The sequence below is a fragment of the Aethina tumida genome, chromosome 3 (assembly GCF_024364675.1).
Source record: "Aethina tumida isolate Nest 87 chromosome 3, icAetTumi1.1, whole genome shotgun sequence".
Classification (NCBI taxonomy): Eukaryota; Metazoa; Arthropoda; class Insecta; order Coleoptera; family Nitidulidae; genus Aethina; species Aethina tumida.
Window position 1 is genome coordinate 29,197,486 of NC_065437.1, and position 13,151 is coordinate 29,210,636.

Here is a 13,151-nt window from a genome sequence, read left to right on the forward strand (position 1 = left end):
CTTCACATTATTATGTATGAAAATCCATACAAGTGACAAATTATTTTGGGAAATAATTCCAACCCTCTATGATACCTCTATACATGAAATGATCAATTTTATAAATAATTTTCTTTAATGGCCCTATACCAGTTCAAGAAATAGGACTATCTAGGACTTAAACTTTTATTTGGAAGAAGATGAATATATTGTTTACCATCTGATTCTATTATATTGAACTGGGAATAATCACTTGGTGTTCCTATAATATATTTTTGAGCAAACTTCTCTTATTTGAATATTCTTTTTTGATTCAATGATTTTTTTACTGAAATATATTCTTGCAAGTTTAGTTTATATCTAATTGTTCTAAAACTATTGTTATTATATAACTTCATTAATTATTTATTAATACTTGTTAATAACATTTTAAACCATATGTCGAAAATATCTTAAGGTTTTATCTATGACAGACAGATATTCATTCTTCATTTTAATTAATATTTTTGTTTTCTCTGGAGTGCAACGTTTCTCTGTTCTAGCTAGTGAGCTATGCCATTTCTTTAGTCAATCAAATCGGATTAATATATGCAAGCAAAAATAGCAATAAAATGTTTAGAATATTGAAATATTAAATTATATTTTATATACTGACTGGATAAAATGTGCTATTTCTCTGGCCACTGCTGCATATGAATATAATATTAAAAATTAATTTGAAATTTCATCAGCTGTAACTCCGCCATTTTTCATTCAAAGACGATAATTAAAAATGTTAATTACAAATTTTATTAATTATGTACTAAAAGTTGAAACCGCTAACTTTATAAGGTTTTAACAATTAACCAGTTTCACATCGCTTTTAAGCTGAGCCTCTCTAATCGATGCTAAAGTTTAACATTACCCAGACCAACATATTGTTCACAAACATTTGCATTTTTATAGTCTCTTCAATTTAAGCCTTTTACATTCAATATTTAACTCAAAACTTAATAAAAGTCAGTAAAACAGTTTTTAATTCTTGTTAGTGCCATTAATTGTACGAACTGAACGCCTGAACAAAAAAGTAATACAGAAATTAAACTGTGAATTTAGTCCTGACGATTAGATTACATTTATTAGCCTCCCCAAAGTTTTCTGGCTCAAATAATTAAAAAGTACTTTAGATAATTATTTAATTTTCATTTTAATACTGGCTAGGTATTCGAATGCTAATTTTCCGAGTTTTAGTTTTTAATTCCCTCGCTTCTCTTTATTTCAGCGAAATTTTTTCACCATTGTTAATAACTGAACATGTGTGTCTTTGGTGCGCACATGCGATATTAATTTCTAAGACAAATATTTTACGATGCATACGAGAACAACGTATGCTCAACTACCATAAAATTATTGAATATTCTAAGGCTAAATTTGTTTTGTTTTTGCTTTCCCATCTGAATACGGACGTTTCATAACTAGGGTTCATAACGTAAATGCTTTAATATATAGAAGGTTAGAGACTTTATTTAACAATCTCTATGAGAAATTTCAGAAAAATAATTATATTGAATCCTTATTCTAATGTACTTAATTATAATTAGTATTTAGCTTTGCCTCTAGTCAACATTTGTATTATATTTCTATAATTAAACATTTGAAATCAAAACAAACTGGTCTAGTCACGCATTTATATGCAATTTCACATCGAATATCGATAAATAGCTACATATGTATTAATGTATATTTGTTTAGGAATTGCTATTTGCCTAATCTTTCCTCAAATATATATTTGTATCAGCACGTTTGTGATTGATTTCGATAACATCGTATAATTATATCTATTCTAAATTTACTTAAAATAAAAGAATTATTATTATCCCTCGCGAAATCTCATCTAATTCAATTCAAGTAATCCAGAAAATGATAATTGGACGATAATTCAAGAATTACGCAAATCCTTAAATGCTTATGCATGAGCAACGTCATGATTCAGTAGTCCAATGATTGAGCCACAATCCAATTTTGAATTATAATTTCGAACAGTGTGAATACGTTATTGGCCCCGCATTATTGGTTCCTATCTCGAATAATTGTTTCGGCAATTAAATTTAATGAAACTCGTTACAAAGCAAATATTTTACAAAAGCCAGTTAAAAATGGCGAAATTTGAATGGAAATGTCTATGTTTAAAGTGTACTGGGTTTGAATTATTTATGTGTCCCTAATGGCGTATCGTTATATTTGATTTGAACTCGGGCGACGTTTTTTTTGCGTTTGTTTTACTTGTAGTTTCATCCGGAGGTTTACTTATCTAAATTTACTTTATGTTTAACGGTACAATTATTTTATGTGTTTCTGTATTGATTTAAGATGTTAATACAATAAAATAAACCTCTAAAGATATTCACAAACAATAAACATTGAGGAAAAATAGTTTCAAATAAAATCTTAATTTAAAAATCAAGTCATTACTTGTATTAACTTTGATGAAAATATACAAAATGAAATGAAATGGGAACAAAGTGGATGCATTTGTGCTTTTTTCAATTTTTTCCACTGTTATACTTTTGACGTTCAGTATAAGTAAATATTACGAGTTTTATATTTTATATTCTCTATTGTATATTTCGTGTGTTCTGAATTCGCTGCCAGTTGCCTGATAGCAATCACAAATACTACAATAGAAATTACGACAAACAAATAAATTTTCAATATACACGAAAATGCACGTACAAAGGAAATTTTTATTAGTCGTTTTACTTATCAAGAATATTACGAAGTGAAGATTTGAACTAACAATATTTAAACAACGAAAAATACATGTCCTTTGACTACTATTAGAGATGCGTTTCATTCAGATATCATTGGAAATGACAAAACACGAACAAAAATAAATAAAACATACACGAACATCGTGATTGTGCATTGCACATATTTCGGTTTATTTATTATTCGGTGTGGAAACGAGCCTTGTTACGAGTTGACATTCCGAACTGATGTAATTCCGTAGGAAGTCGACGTTCCGGCTGCGTGGGGACCTCAATGCTGAAAAAAAACTGCTCCTGTGGGTCACTCGACTTCCTTTCACACATCCTCGGCTTGTTCGTAGCTGAATTTTGATATTTTTCAAAGATGAATTATTTATGTGGGCTTGATTCAATTTTTTCCAGATTTGAACGGTTTATCTGTTCACGCAAAATGGTGTGGGATAAATATTGATACTGAATACAAGTTTTTTTACTTAAATAAGACATGACAAAGCATACAATATGCAAGGAATGTAAATTTACTTTCGGTGTATTTTAAAATCTTTGGTTTTACCCCCAGTCACCCTACATGGTTTACAAGTGACAACCTACCAATTGGGATAATCCACACAGTGATTTAAAAACTATGTTGATTAAATATAATATACATATGAGTAATATTATTCATAAACCCATAATTTGTTTAATTTTTGTTGTAATATTTGTACGTCCAAAATAGTAATCTTTTATCAAGGGAAGTTTTTGTGCTTATGTTAACTAAGCGTATTTTAAATATTTGCCACCCCACTTGTCTACAAATGACATCTTATTTAAAGTGCTGCTTAACAATATATAAAAGTAGTAAGTGATGGAATTATGTTAATTCCATATAATATACCATTATTATTCTTAAACAAAACAATTTGTATAATTTTTGTATATTGAAAATGAAATAATAATATTTTAATGTAAGAGAGAGAATTTTTTTACCTAACATATACATCACAAGTATACTATTATGTGTAAGGAGTGTAAATTTACTTTTGGTGTATTTTAAAATATTTGTTTTTATATCCAGCCATTCTACAAGTGACGCCCTACCGTCTGGAGTATATAAACGTAGTAAATTATAAAATAAACCAAATAATTTCTTTAATTTTTATGGTAATATTTGTATATTGAAAATGTAATAATGTTTTAATTTAATAAAGATGAGTTTTTGTATCATATACATCACAAAGAATACTATTGTACACTACAAGGAGTGTAAATTTACTTTCGGTGTATGGTTTTATCTCCAGTCACCTTATAAGTGATACCCCACCATCTGGGATACCTTAAATGATAGATTATTTAAAGTGGAAGTGATCTGAAAACTATGTTTATCCACTATAAAATACATATAATATAATAAACTCCACAATTTTTTAATTTTTTTTTGTAATATTTGTACGTTGAATATGCCACAATATTTTAATTTTATGTAGAAAAGTTTTGTACTTAATAGGCATGACAAAGTATACAATATGTGAGAAGTGTATTACTTTCTGTAAATATTATACCTAAAATGAAAGATTATTTAAAATGTTCCTTAACAATATATAAAAATAATATTTATTGGAAAAATTATACTATAACTCAATATAATAATCATATAATTATGAGTAATTATTAATCATAAATCAAAAAAATTGCTTCGTATTCGTATTCTAAAACTTTTGGTTTTACTCCCAGACATCTGTTGTACAAGCAATGTATCATTTAGTATATGCCGAATGATGAATTATTTAAAATATTACTCCACAATAAATATGTTTGTTTATCTAATTATCTAAAAACTATGTTGTCGTACGAAAATAATATTCTATTAGTTCTGTAGATATATAAACATTGTAAAAATTATATTTCATTTCATAGTATTTGTACAACATTAAAATAAAACAATAAATAAATACTATAGTGTTGGATAAAATTTTATTTAATTTATAAAATAAGAATGATTCAATTTTTCCAAGATGTTTAACATTTTTAAATTAACATCTTTCATATTAAAGCAATTAACGGCAATTCAGCGAATCCAACTTTCCGTTCTTAATGAAAACTTCTCTTTTCCCTTAACAATTCTTTATGGAATTTGATTTATGATCTCTTTACCAAAAGTTGGGTCAACATTCTTTCCCTTTCTGCCCGGTAACCAACCGGAAAACATTCTGATCTCGTTGCAACCTTGCGAAATCCTTCTAAATTTCGTCGATAATAACACACTTTTCTGACAGCGACGCGAACCTCATAAAAATTGTAATTAATTCGCCAACTTAATGAGATGCGATAAGCGAAAAGAAAAGGGAAGTTTAAATTAAATTCGCAGATGAAAGTGGTTAAGTTTAGTGGTAGATTGCGTTCAGAGGCGGTTAATTATTTTTTTTTTTTTTTTTGGTGAATACGATTCATAAAATTTAATAGAAATAGACCGTGGATTGCTATTTGTATTAAAACAAACATACATCAATGGACACGATTTATTTATTAAAACATCATTAATTTCCGGAGGGCCGATCGTCCCCACCCTGTATTAGTCACCGGTGACGTTTCGGGTTTTCACGGAGAAAGCGCTGGCGTTATGCAACTTGCGGCGGCGACAGAAGTTCAGACACAATCCGATACTGCATGCAAATGCGTATTTGAATACTGAAATCAATATAGCGAAACACGACTGAAAATTTTATATCTAAGTATCTATGTTCCAAGGTGACATTCATGGTTTGTGCCAAAGGGTTTCGGGGAAGACAATTTTTTGAATTGCTTTGTTGCAGGGAATAACTGATACCTAAGATACTGCTTGGAACTTTGGTTGGAGTAATGGTTTTTGTTGAGCCTTTATGTGCAATATACAGACATACTTCGTCCAGAAATCGTAACTCGTAAGATCTCTACATGTGTTAATTTGTTGAAAACCTTATGTTGTTTAAGGGTATCAATTTAAATATCATCGTACCATACAACAGTTAATAGTGTGGTTGAAATATTTCATCAACAAAATGCTAAGGAGATGATAAATGGACGGAACGAAATTCTACCAACGTTCATAACAGGAATCCGTTTTTCATGTGAAGCTTCAAAAGATTTCAAGCGACAAGCGACTTTACGATAACATGTGCAAAAGTTGATGCCAATTAACAGTACCAAACATTAACAAAAAGCAACATTCACTTAAAACTTAGTTACAACAAAATAATTGTTCATTAGGCACAATGCTCCGAAGGGGATACTTCAACAACCATTCCAAAAAAACCTGAATAAAACATAACCACTGCCAGTGTTCCATCCTTATCCTAGTGTTGATTATATTCACAAATCTGTTAAAACTATCAATATACTACAGAAGACTTGTTGAAGTGGCGTAGGTGAAATCTATAAAACACAATAAGGACTCAAGTTTAAAACAACTTATTAAGACATTTTATTGTTTGATTATATTTTATGTATTTCTTTTAAATTGGAGAAAATCTCATGGACGTTGTCAGAACTTGAATCCAGGTAAAAAGCAAGTTTGGTAACTTGTTTTAGGAAACAATTTAAAGTAAACTACACATTTTATTATCTTGAAATAACGCAAGACATTTATACAATATCCAACATAAATAAAAAGTAATAAAGTTTTATGTCCAATAAGTCCAATTATTATAAAAATATTTGAAATAAATATAAATACTTTTGTAATAATTGAATTATACTATATTTAAGGACATTTCAAACGGAGGTTTACAACATTTAGAACATCACTACGTAAGAAAATACATAGATTTATGGGGAATTGATAAAGTCTGTGATAATTTAATTAGTATTTAATTGCATAACAATTACGAAAAGATTTTTGTATGCTTCAACAAATTTTCTCTGATTATGAAGTATCAATAATCTACATTAAAAGCTTCAACCAAGCTTTTTCTGCATTTTATGAAATTTTTAATGAAGGTTTACATTGGTATTTTTAGATGCCCCAGATTTTGCGCCCAAGTTTGTGTTAAAATACAAATTCCTTTTCTTGTACAATCAGACAGAACAATAAATAAGGACGGGGAAATTCCTAGTAGTGTTGTAATTTTCTAAAAGACAATTACTAGAGCCGTCGCCAATAATGGAATATTTCTGGTTTAACCACTGAAAGGGGTAACTGTTAGTTGACACATAATGAATTTATAGATACGTAAATAAGACATTGATGTCTATTGCAATTCCACAGTCGGAAGTTTGCAATGTGTAAAATCTTTCAGTAGCGAATGATTACTCTTTGTAAATGTGAACGGTGCTTTCCTAATGTTGAACGTTTCTTAAATTTCAATGTGTAGATGTTCAGCTTTTAATTAAAAGAATATTAATCGCAAAGCTGCTAAAATTAAATGATATTTTTAGGGATATTCTATAAACCACAAGACGAAACTGGAGCTCCCGTTTGGTAATTCGAAATACGCGTACCGACACATAAACGGCAGCTGTTTCTGTTCTCTGGAATACGCACTTTCATTACTCGAACGTCTCGTTAACGGTATGCGGGATGCATGGCAACTTAAGTGATACCCATCCAATTAAATCCGGAGCACGGTCGAGATAATTCTCGATGTTCTCCCTCATTATGTTCGTGCTCTCTTCAGCGGGGCTCCGGAACTGACCCCGGGGATTTATAAGTAAAGTGATGGGACCCCAGTAAGACTGCACACTTCCAACGGTAACGGACCGATCGACTCCATTGTCAGTTCCACCGGCAAGACACTTTCACTTGCACTTTCTTAGCGATTGGCAACGATACAACATGGTTAGACAAGTGCAGGTATTTACTATTTTTATTTGATTTGTTTTTGGAATGTGGTTTTTCGTGAAGTGTTTTGTTTTGTGTTACTTTAAAAACTGGACCTAGGTTTGTTTATCTTGAAGTATATTTAATCAAGGAAAATTAATGATTTTTATTAAACTATCATAGACATTTTTGCTTTATGAATATGTGATTTATTATTATTATTAAGTTTAGTCATTAAGATTTGTTGAAATCATACAAATGGTTAAAGAGTGAAGTTTTTAAATGTATGTTAGGTTATGGTTAGAAGATTTAATTTTAATGATTCTTAAGCATTTACTCATTAAAATTTTAACAAAAATGTTTAAAATTAATAATTGAAATTCATCGAATCAGATTATACTGGTGTTTATATAATTTAATATGGGAGGTCATATTCAATACGGCAAACAATAATTGTACAATTTGCATTTTTAATTAACTAATTTAGAGTCGTCAAGTAAAACAAATAGTCTTGAATATATATGGACTCATTACTATTGATTCATATTTGCCGGTATTATTTTCGAATTGGTTCGAGACTTGTTGGTTGGTTATAACCATTCGAAATAAATGAGGTCGATGCCAAATAAAGCTGGATTTGTTTTCGAATTTAAATGGAAATACGCAATGATATTAATTCAAATTTTTTTTTAGTTGATTAATTCAAATTCATACCGTATTAACCAATATCGTAGTGTTTTACAATTAGTAATAACACTTTCTAATTCTATGTTTTCGTAGAACCAGAATTCTATTCTAGAAAAATATAAAAGAAAGTTGAATTTGTTTGTTTATATTGTTTTTTTTTTTGTTTGAATACAACTTAATTAAATAATTCAGATTCCATAGGTCAAGTGTAGAGTAGAGCTGTGTCTAGTAGACTGCAGTAATTATCTTCTCATTGAGATAAGTTAATTAATCTTTCAAAAATTACACTTTTGGTGTAAACTGGAAAAGAAAGTTACTCCTTGAATTCCAGGTAATTATCGAATATTACTAGCTATCTTTTGTAGCTTAAAACAAAAATAAATAATGTAAATAACATTTTTATTCATTAAGATTTATTGTTATACGTGACGTGAATAAAATATCGCAGTGATCTGCTTATTTGCATCACAGCTAATTAGTATTAGTTCTTGCATTTCATGCTTCAACACTACGACCTTTGCAATCGTAGGTAATTCCAAGAGAAACTAGGCGCAGCAACAACAATAAAACGATTTGCATAAAAATTCAACTTTTTTATTGAGAACATGTTACTAAACTTTCTGGGAACATGTGTAAATAAATATTCCTTTGTTGTAAATAAAAATTATTCTCCTGTTTGATATTCAATAAATGTTTGATCAGTGCTTAAATCAAAGTCGATGATTTATGTGAATAATTTAAAGTATTCCCTTTATCCGTTATTAATTATGATTAATATTGGTACAAAGAAATGATAATTCATAAGACGCCGGAAGTTTTAATCTTTCTTATTTTAGTATCGGTCCACATCCATTTTTATTAGTCCGATAGTCTAGAGTTTAGTAATCGCTTCATAAAATTTTACCCGGGAATAATTTAAAGCGGCTCTATTTATTTTCATTATTTCCCGTCCCGTAATTTAGTAAGCCCAAACAACTGCGGACCATCACAATTACACGAATTAGAACCATTAATCTCGTACGCGAATCCCATTTGGCGAATTTATGGAACTGGAGAACAAGTCAAGGAGATGTGGGACATAAATAGGCATATGCATAATTCCTAATTAAATTGGGAATTAAATGCCATGGTTGTAAAACACCTCGATGCTACGACGGCTGTTTTAGTGGTTAATGGTCAAATTAATCGAAATGATGTATGGGAAATTATGTAAATTTCCGGAAAGTTCCTGTCTAATCCACACGCGTTCTTTATTGATTACATTAAAAATGTTGATTTCAGATCACTTTTAAGATTTATAATTTTTTTTGTAAAATTTAGGAGAGTAGTGTAACAATAATTGAAACTAGTTCAAATTTGCATTTAATTAGAACAGTTATATTTTAAAATGTAAATGTACAGTGAAAATTATAAAATATGCTTTTGAAATAAAACAAGCACAGTTCATACGTAATTTTAAAATTTCAAATACGAATTTTGTTGACTTTAAGTTTCATGTTTATTTATGTGTATTTTTGTATTTTCTCCATAAATATTTTATGATATTAATACCCAGAATTACTTATTAGTTTTTAACATATGCTTTCAAAAAGAAAAAATTAAAATTTGAATTTGAATAGGAATAAATTTTTTTTGTTCAGTTTCACGTTTATTTATGACATTTTGGTACCCTTTGTATTTATGTTATTCATACCGACAAAAACTTATTTGTGTTTGTTTTTAATATTTACTATATGATTGTCAGATTTGCAAGTGCATCATATATTCATACAATCTCGAATAATGCCCCGAACAAAAGTAATCTTTATGATCAATATTCTAGTAGGCTACGCGCCACTCCAGAACGAATGGTTTCGATTTATTTTCAGCATTATTTATGTTTCAGTTTTGTCTTTTGGTTTGCGTTTTCGTGGCGGCGTCGGTGACGCTGGCCGTCAGTGCACCGCAAACCGGCCAACACGAACCGATCTCCGACGAAGCCATCGAATCCACGCTGAACGATCGTCGTTACCTTCAAAGGCAGCTGAAGTGCGCCCTCGGCGAGGCGCCTTGCGATCCAGTGGGACGCAGATTAAAAAGTAAGTTGCCGCCAAATTTGCATAATTCATCAGCCCCGGCGGATTATGTGTATTGCTTCCACATTTTTGTTTTTGATTAAAAATTGGACGCCGCCAACGAATGTGTTTTGCGATTTTGGTGGGATTTAATTGGATGGTGAATTGGAGGAAGCAATTAAAATGGGAAGACGTTCGCGGGACGAATTTATGGTGCTTAAATCAACAGAGGCTGCGGCCAAGAACGTGAAATTGCCATCTTAATAGGTTTAATGGCTTAAATTCCTTTTTGAATTTATAGAATTATATGTTGCATTCAATAATTAATGAGGCAATGTCAAATCGATACACGTAGAATTTATAATGAATACAAATTAATTTCACTATTATTTGATTTACATTGATAAAGTATTTTAAAATGATAATTTAGCAAATTATTGATAGAATATCAAATAATAAAATTATCATAAATATTCAGTCAGTAAAATGAAACGTATAATTTTTTACTTTTAATATTAATGTTTGCAACAAATTTGACATGTTGCGTAATTTTTTATAAATACGGACAATAACTATTTTTTTTTCATTCCGTTCAATTGTTCCACATTGAATATATTAATGAATATGCCAATTAAAAAATTTAAAAAGAAGGTATTATAAAGAACAAAAATAAGTAGATTATGTTTTAACTAAATAAATATATGCTAACTTTCTAAAACTTTTAAATTATATTCGTCAGCAAGATAACGTCATTATAAAGAAATTCATTATTATAATAATGACATAATTATTAAGCATGCGCATGTAACGTTATCAAATGAATGTTTTCACTTTCTTCCAATTTGGCCGTTGCATGTTTAAAATTGTACGATATTAATCTGTCCACTACTTTCTCTAGAAAGTGAATTATTCGTCCATCCGAAGTATTATGACATTCGTGTTATTAATTGGCGAATTCACCGGCCTTATTACATTGATAACAAGCAGATGGATTCTAATCTGTGTAATTACATGTTTCACTCATGTTCTATGTATCCACTTTAAGCTATTGTGCTCACTTGTTGTTCTAAATTATTCTGATGTACGATTACTTGATACAAACAATGTGTAGAGGTACCACTTACTGGGACAATGGAGTGGGATGCTTAAAATGATGTATATGTTATATAAGTAGAGAAAAGTATTCTGTTGTGGCTGAAAGTCTTTCTTGATGTTGCAACTTTAAGATAAAATGTATTAATATCTTTTTAATTAAGTTGAACAATTATAAATGCACATTTTCTCGAAGATTTAGTTTATTTAAAACTGTTAATCACTATTTTTCTTTTCTTTGACTTTGTACTTATTAATATATCATGAACTTTTCGTAAGCTCTAATTAAATATCCAGGAAACGTAAAAAATATAATTATAAGATACTTTTATGAATTTTCGTCGGAGGAAAATAATAATAAAATCACTTTGTTTTAGCTTACTTTTACTACAAACACATAACTTGATGTTTTGTTTAAAATTACATTATTTATTATAATGTATGTAAATTCTTTCAACACTCATACGTCTGTAAATGTGAGACGACAAAAATGATTAAACGTATTTTATACAGAATATTATACAATGCAAATGAGAAAACAGTAAATCTTAATTGCGTCAATTCTAAAGTTGCACTTTTTTTAAGGTCTCGCAGGGTGTTCAACCATTTTACCTCTACTTTATGCTTAACGAGAAATTTATAGAATAATTTACGATCCATAAAACGTTTATAAAAAAACTTATTTGAAAATAAGTGGTTATAAATTTGAATCCCCAGAGTACAGAAATATGAAAGCCTAGAAATAAGTATTTTGCCAAACGACAAAAAACAATGAACCAGTTATTGTTCTCCATATACAATTTACGAAACTTCAGTGCAATGAAAACAGTTGTAAATTAATTTAATTGCTAATTCGTGTGATTTTTTTTTGTTTCAGGCTTGGCGCCACTCGTGCTACAAGGATCTTGTCCCAACTGCACTCCGCAGGAAGTGAAACAAATAAGAAAAGTGTTGAGCTTTATTCAAGTTAATTATCCCAAAGAATGGAATAAAGTGTTGCAACAATATTCCGGTTAAAATTTATGGAATGCTTTTAATTATTATTTATTGTTTGTATATATTTTTATTCGAAAATATTAATGTTTATAAAATTGTCCCTTTAAATGTTAAATAAACTTATTTAAGCTATATTTTTATATAATTATTTTCCTTGTTAATCACATGAAATAATAGAAACGTTGACTACCATTTTCTGTTATCAAGTTAATTAACGGGAGTTTTCAATGAGAAACGCACAAACTGCTTGTTTAATTAAACAATTTTCAGGCTATATACTACTCTTTTCAAACCAACATTGGGGCAAAGTACATTTCAAAATTCCTAGTCAGTGCAAAACTGAAATTACATTCCTGGAGAGGTCTCTACAAAGCGAATTTTTCAGTCCCCTCACGTCTTTTCATTTCCTTAAATAGTGCAATACAAAACCGTTGTTCTCAAAGTCATTTATTCAACCCAACACAAAATCACTTGCTAATAGGAACATTGTTAAACCATACTTTATTATATTTTCCCAGAAGCATTTACTATAATTGGACCTTATGTTCATTGTTATATTATTGATGTTATACAATTGGTGCAATTATCCTTGAATAACAGAAAATAATAATAATAATAATAATAATAATACATCAAGCATCACTTTCTAAAAAGGAAATGTTTCTTTTGAAATAACTACGGACGAACTGTTTATTAAATATACATGAATTTTTGTGTATGATGATAATTTTTTGTTGTTGAACTTCTGGACATCTCTAAGGGGTCTTCTGGCGTCCCCAGTGGCTTTTTGGACAATGACAACTTCGCCTGGTGCCTTTGATC

At 29.5% G+C, this 13,151-nt stretch overlaps 2 protein-coding genes across 2 annotated transcripts in view; both read left to right on the top strand.

The window, feature by feature from the left end:
- LOC109605622 (protein YIPF5) overlaps positions 1 to 13,151 on the top strand; it is a 459,086-nt gene that overhangs the window by 56,548 nt on the left and 389,387 nt on the right. The gene's annotated exons all lie outside the window — the stretch shown is intronic.
- Positions 7,222 to 12,461, top strand: LOC109607859 (uncharacterized). The gene is made up of 3 exons (XM_020024318.2): positions 7,222 to 7,533; positions 10,073 to 10,265; positions 12,211 to 12,461. The coding sequence occupies exons 1-3, from the start codon at positions 7,516 to 7,518 to the stop codon at positions 12,348 to 12,350; spliced, it is 351 nt and encodes a 116-aa protein (XP_019879877.1). The 5' UTR covers positions 7,222 to 7,515; the 3' UTR covers positions 12,351 to 12,461.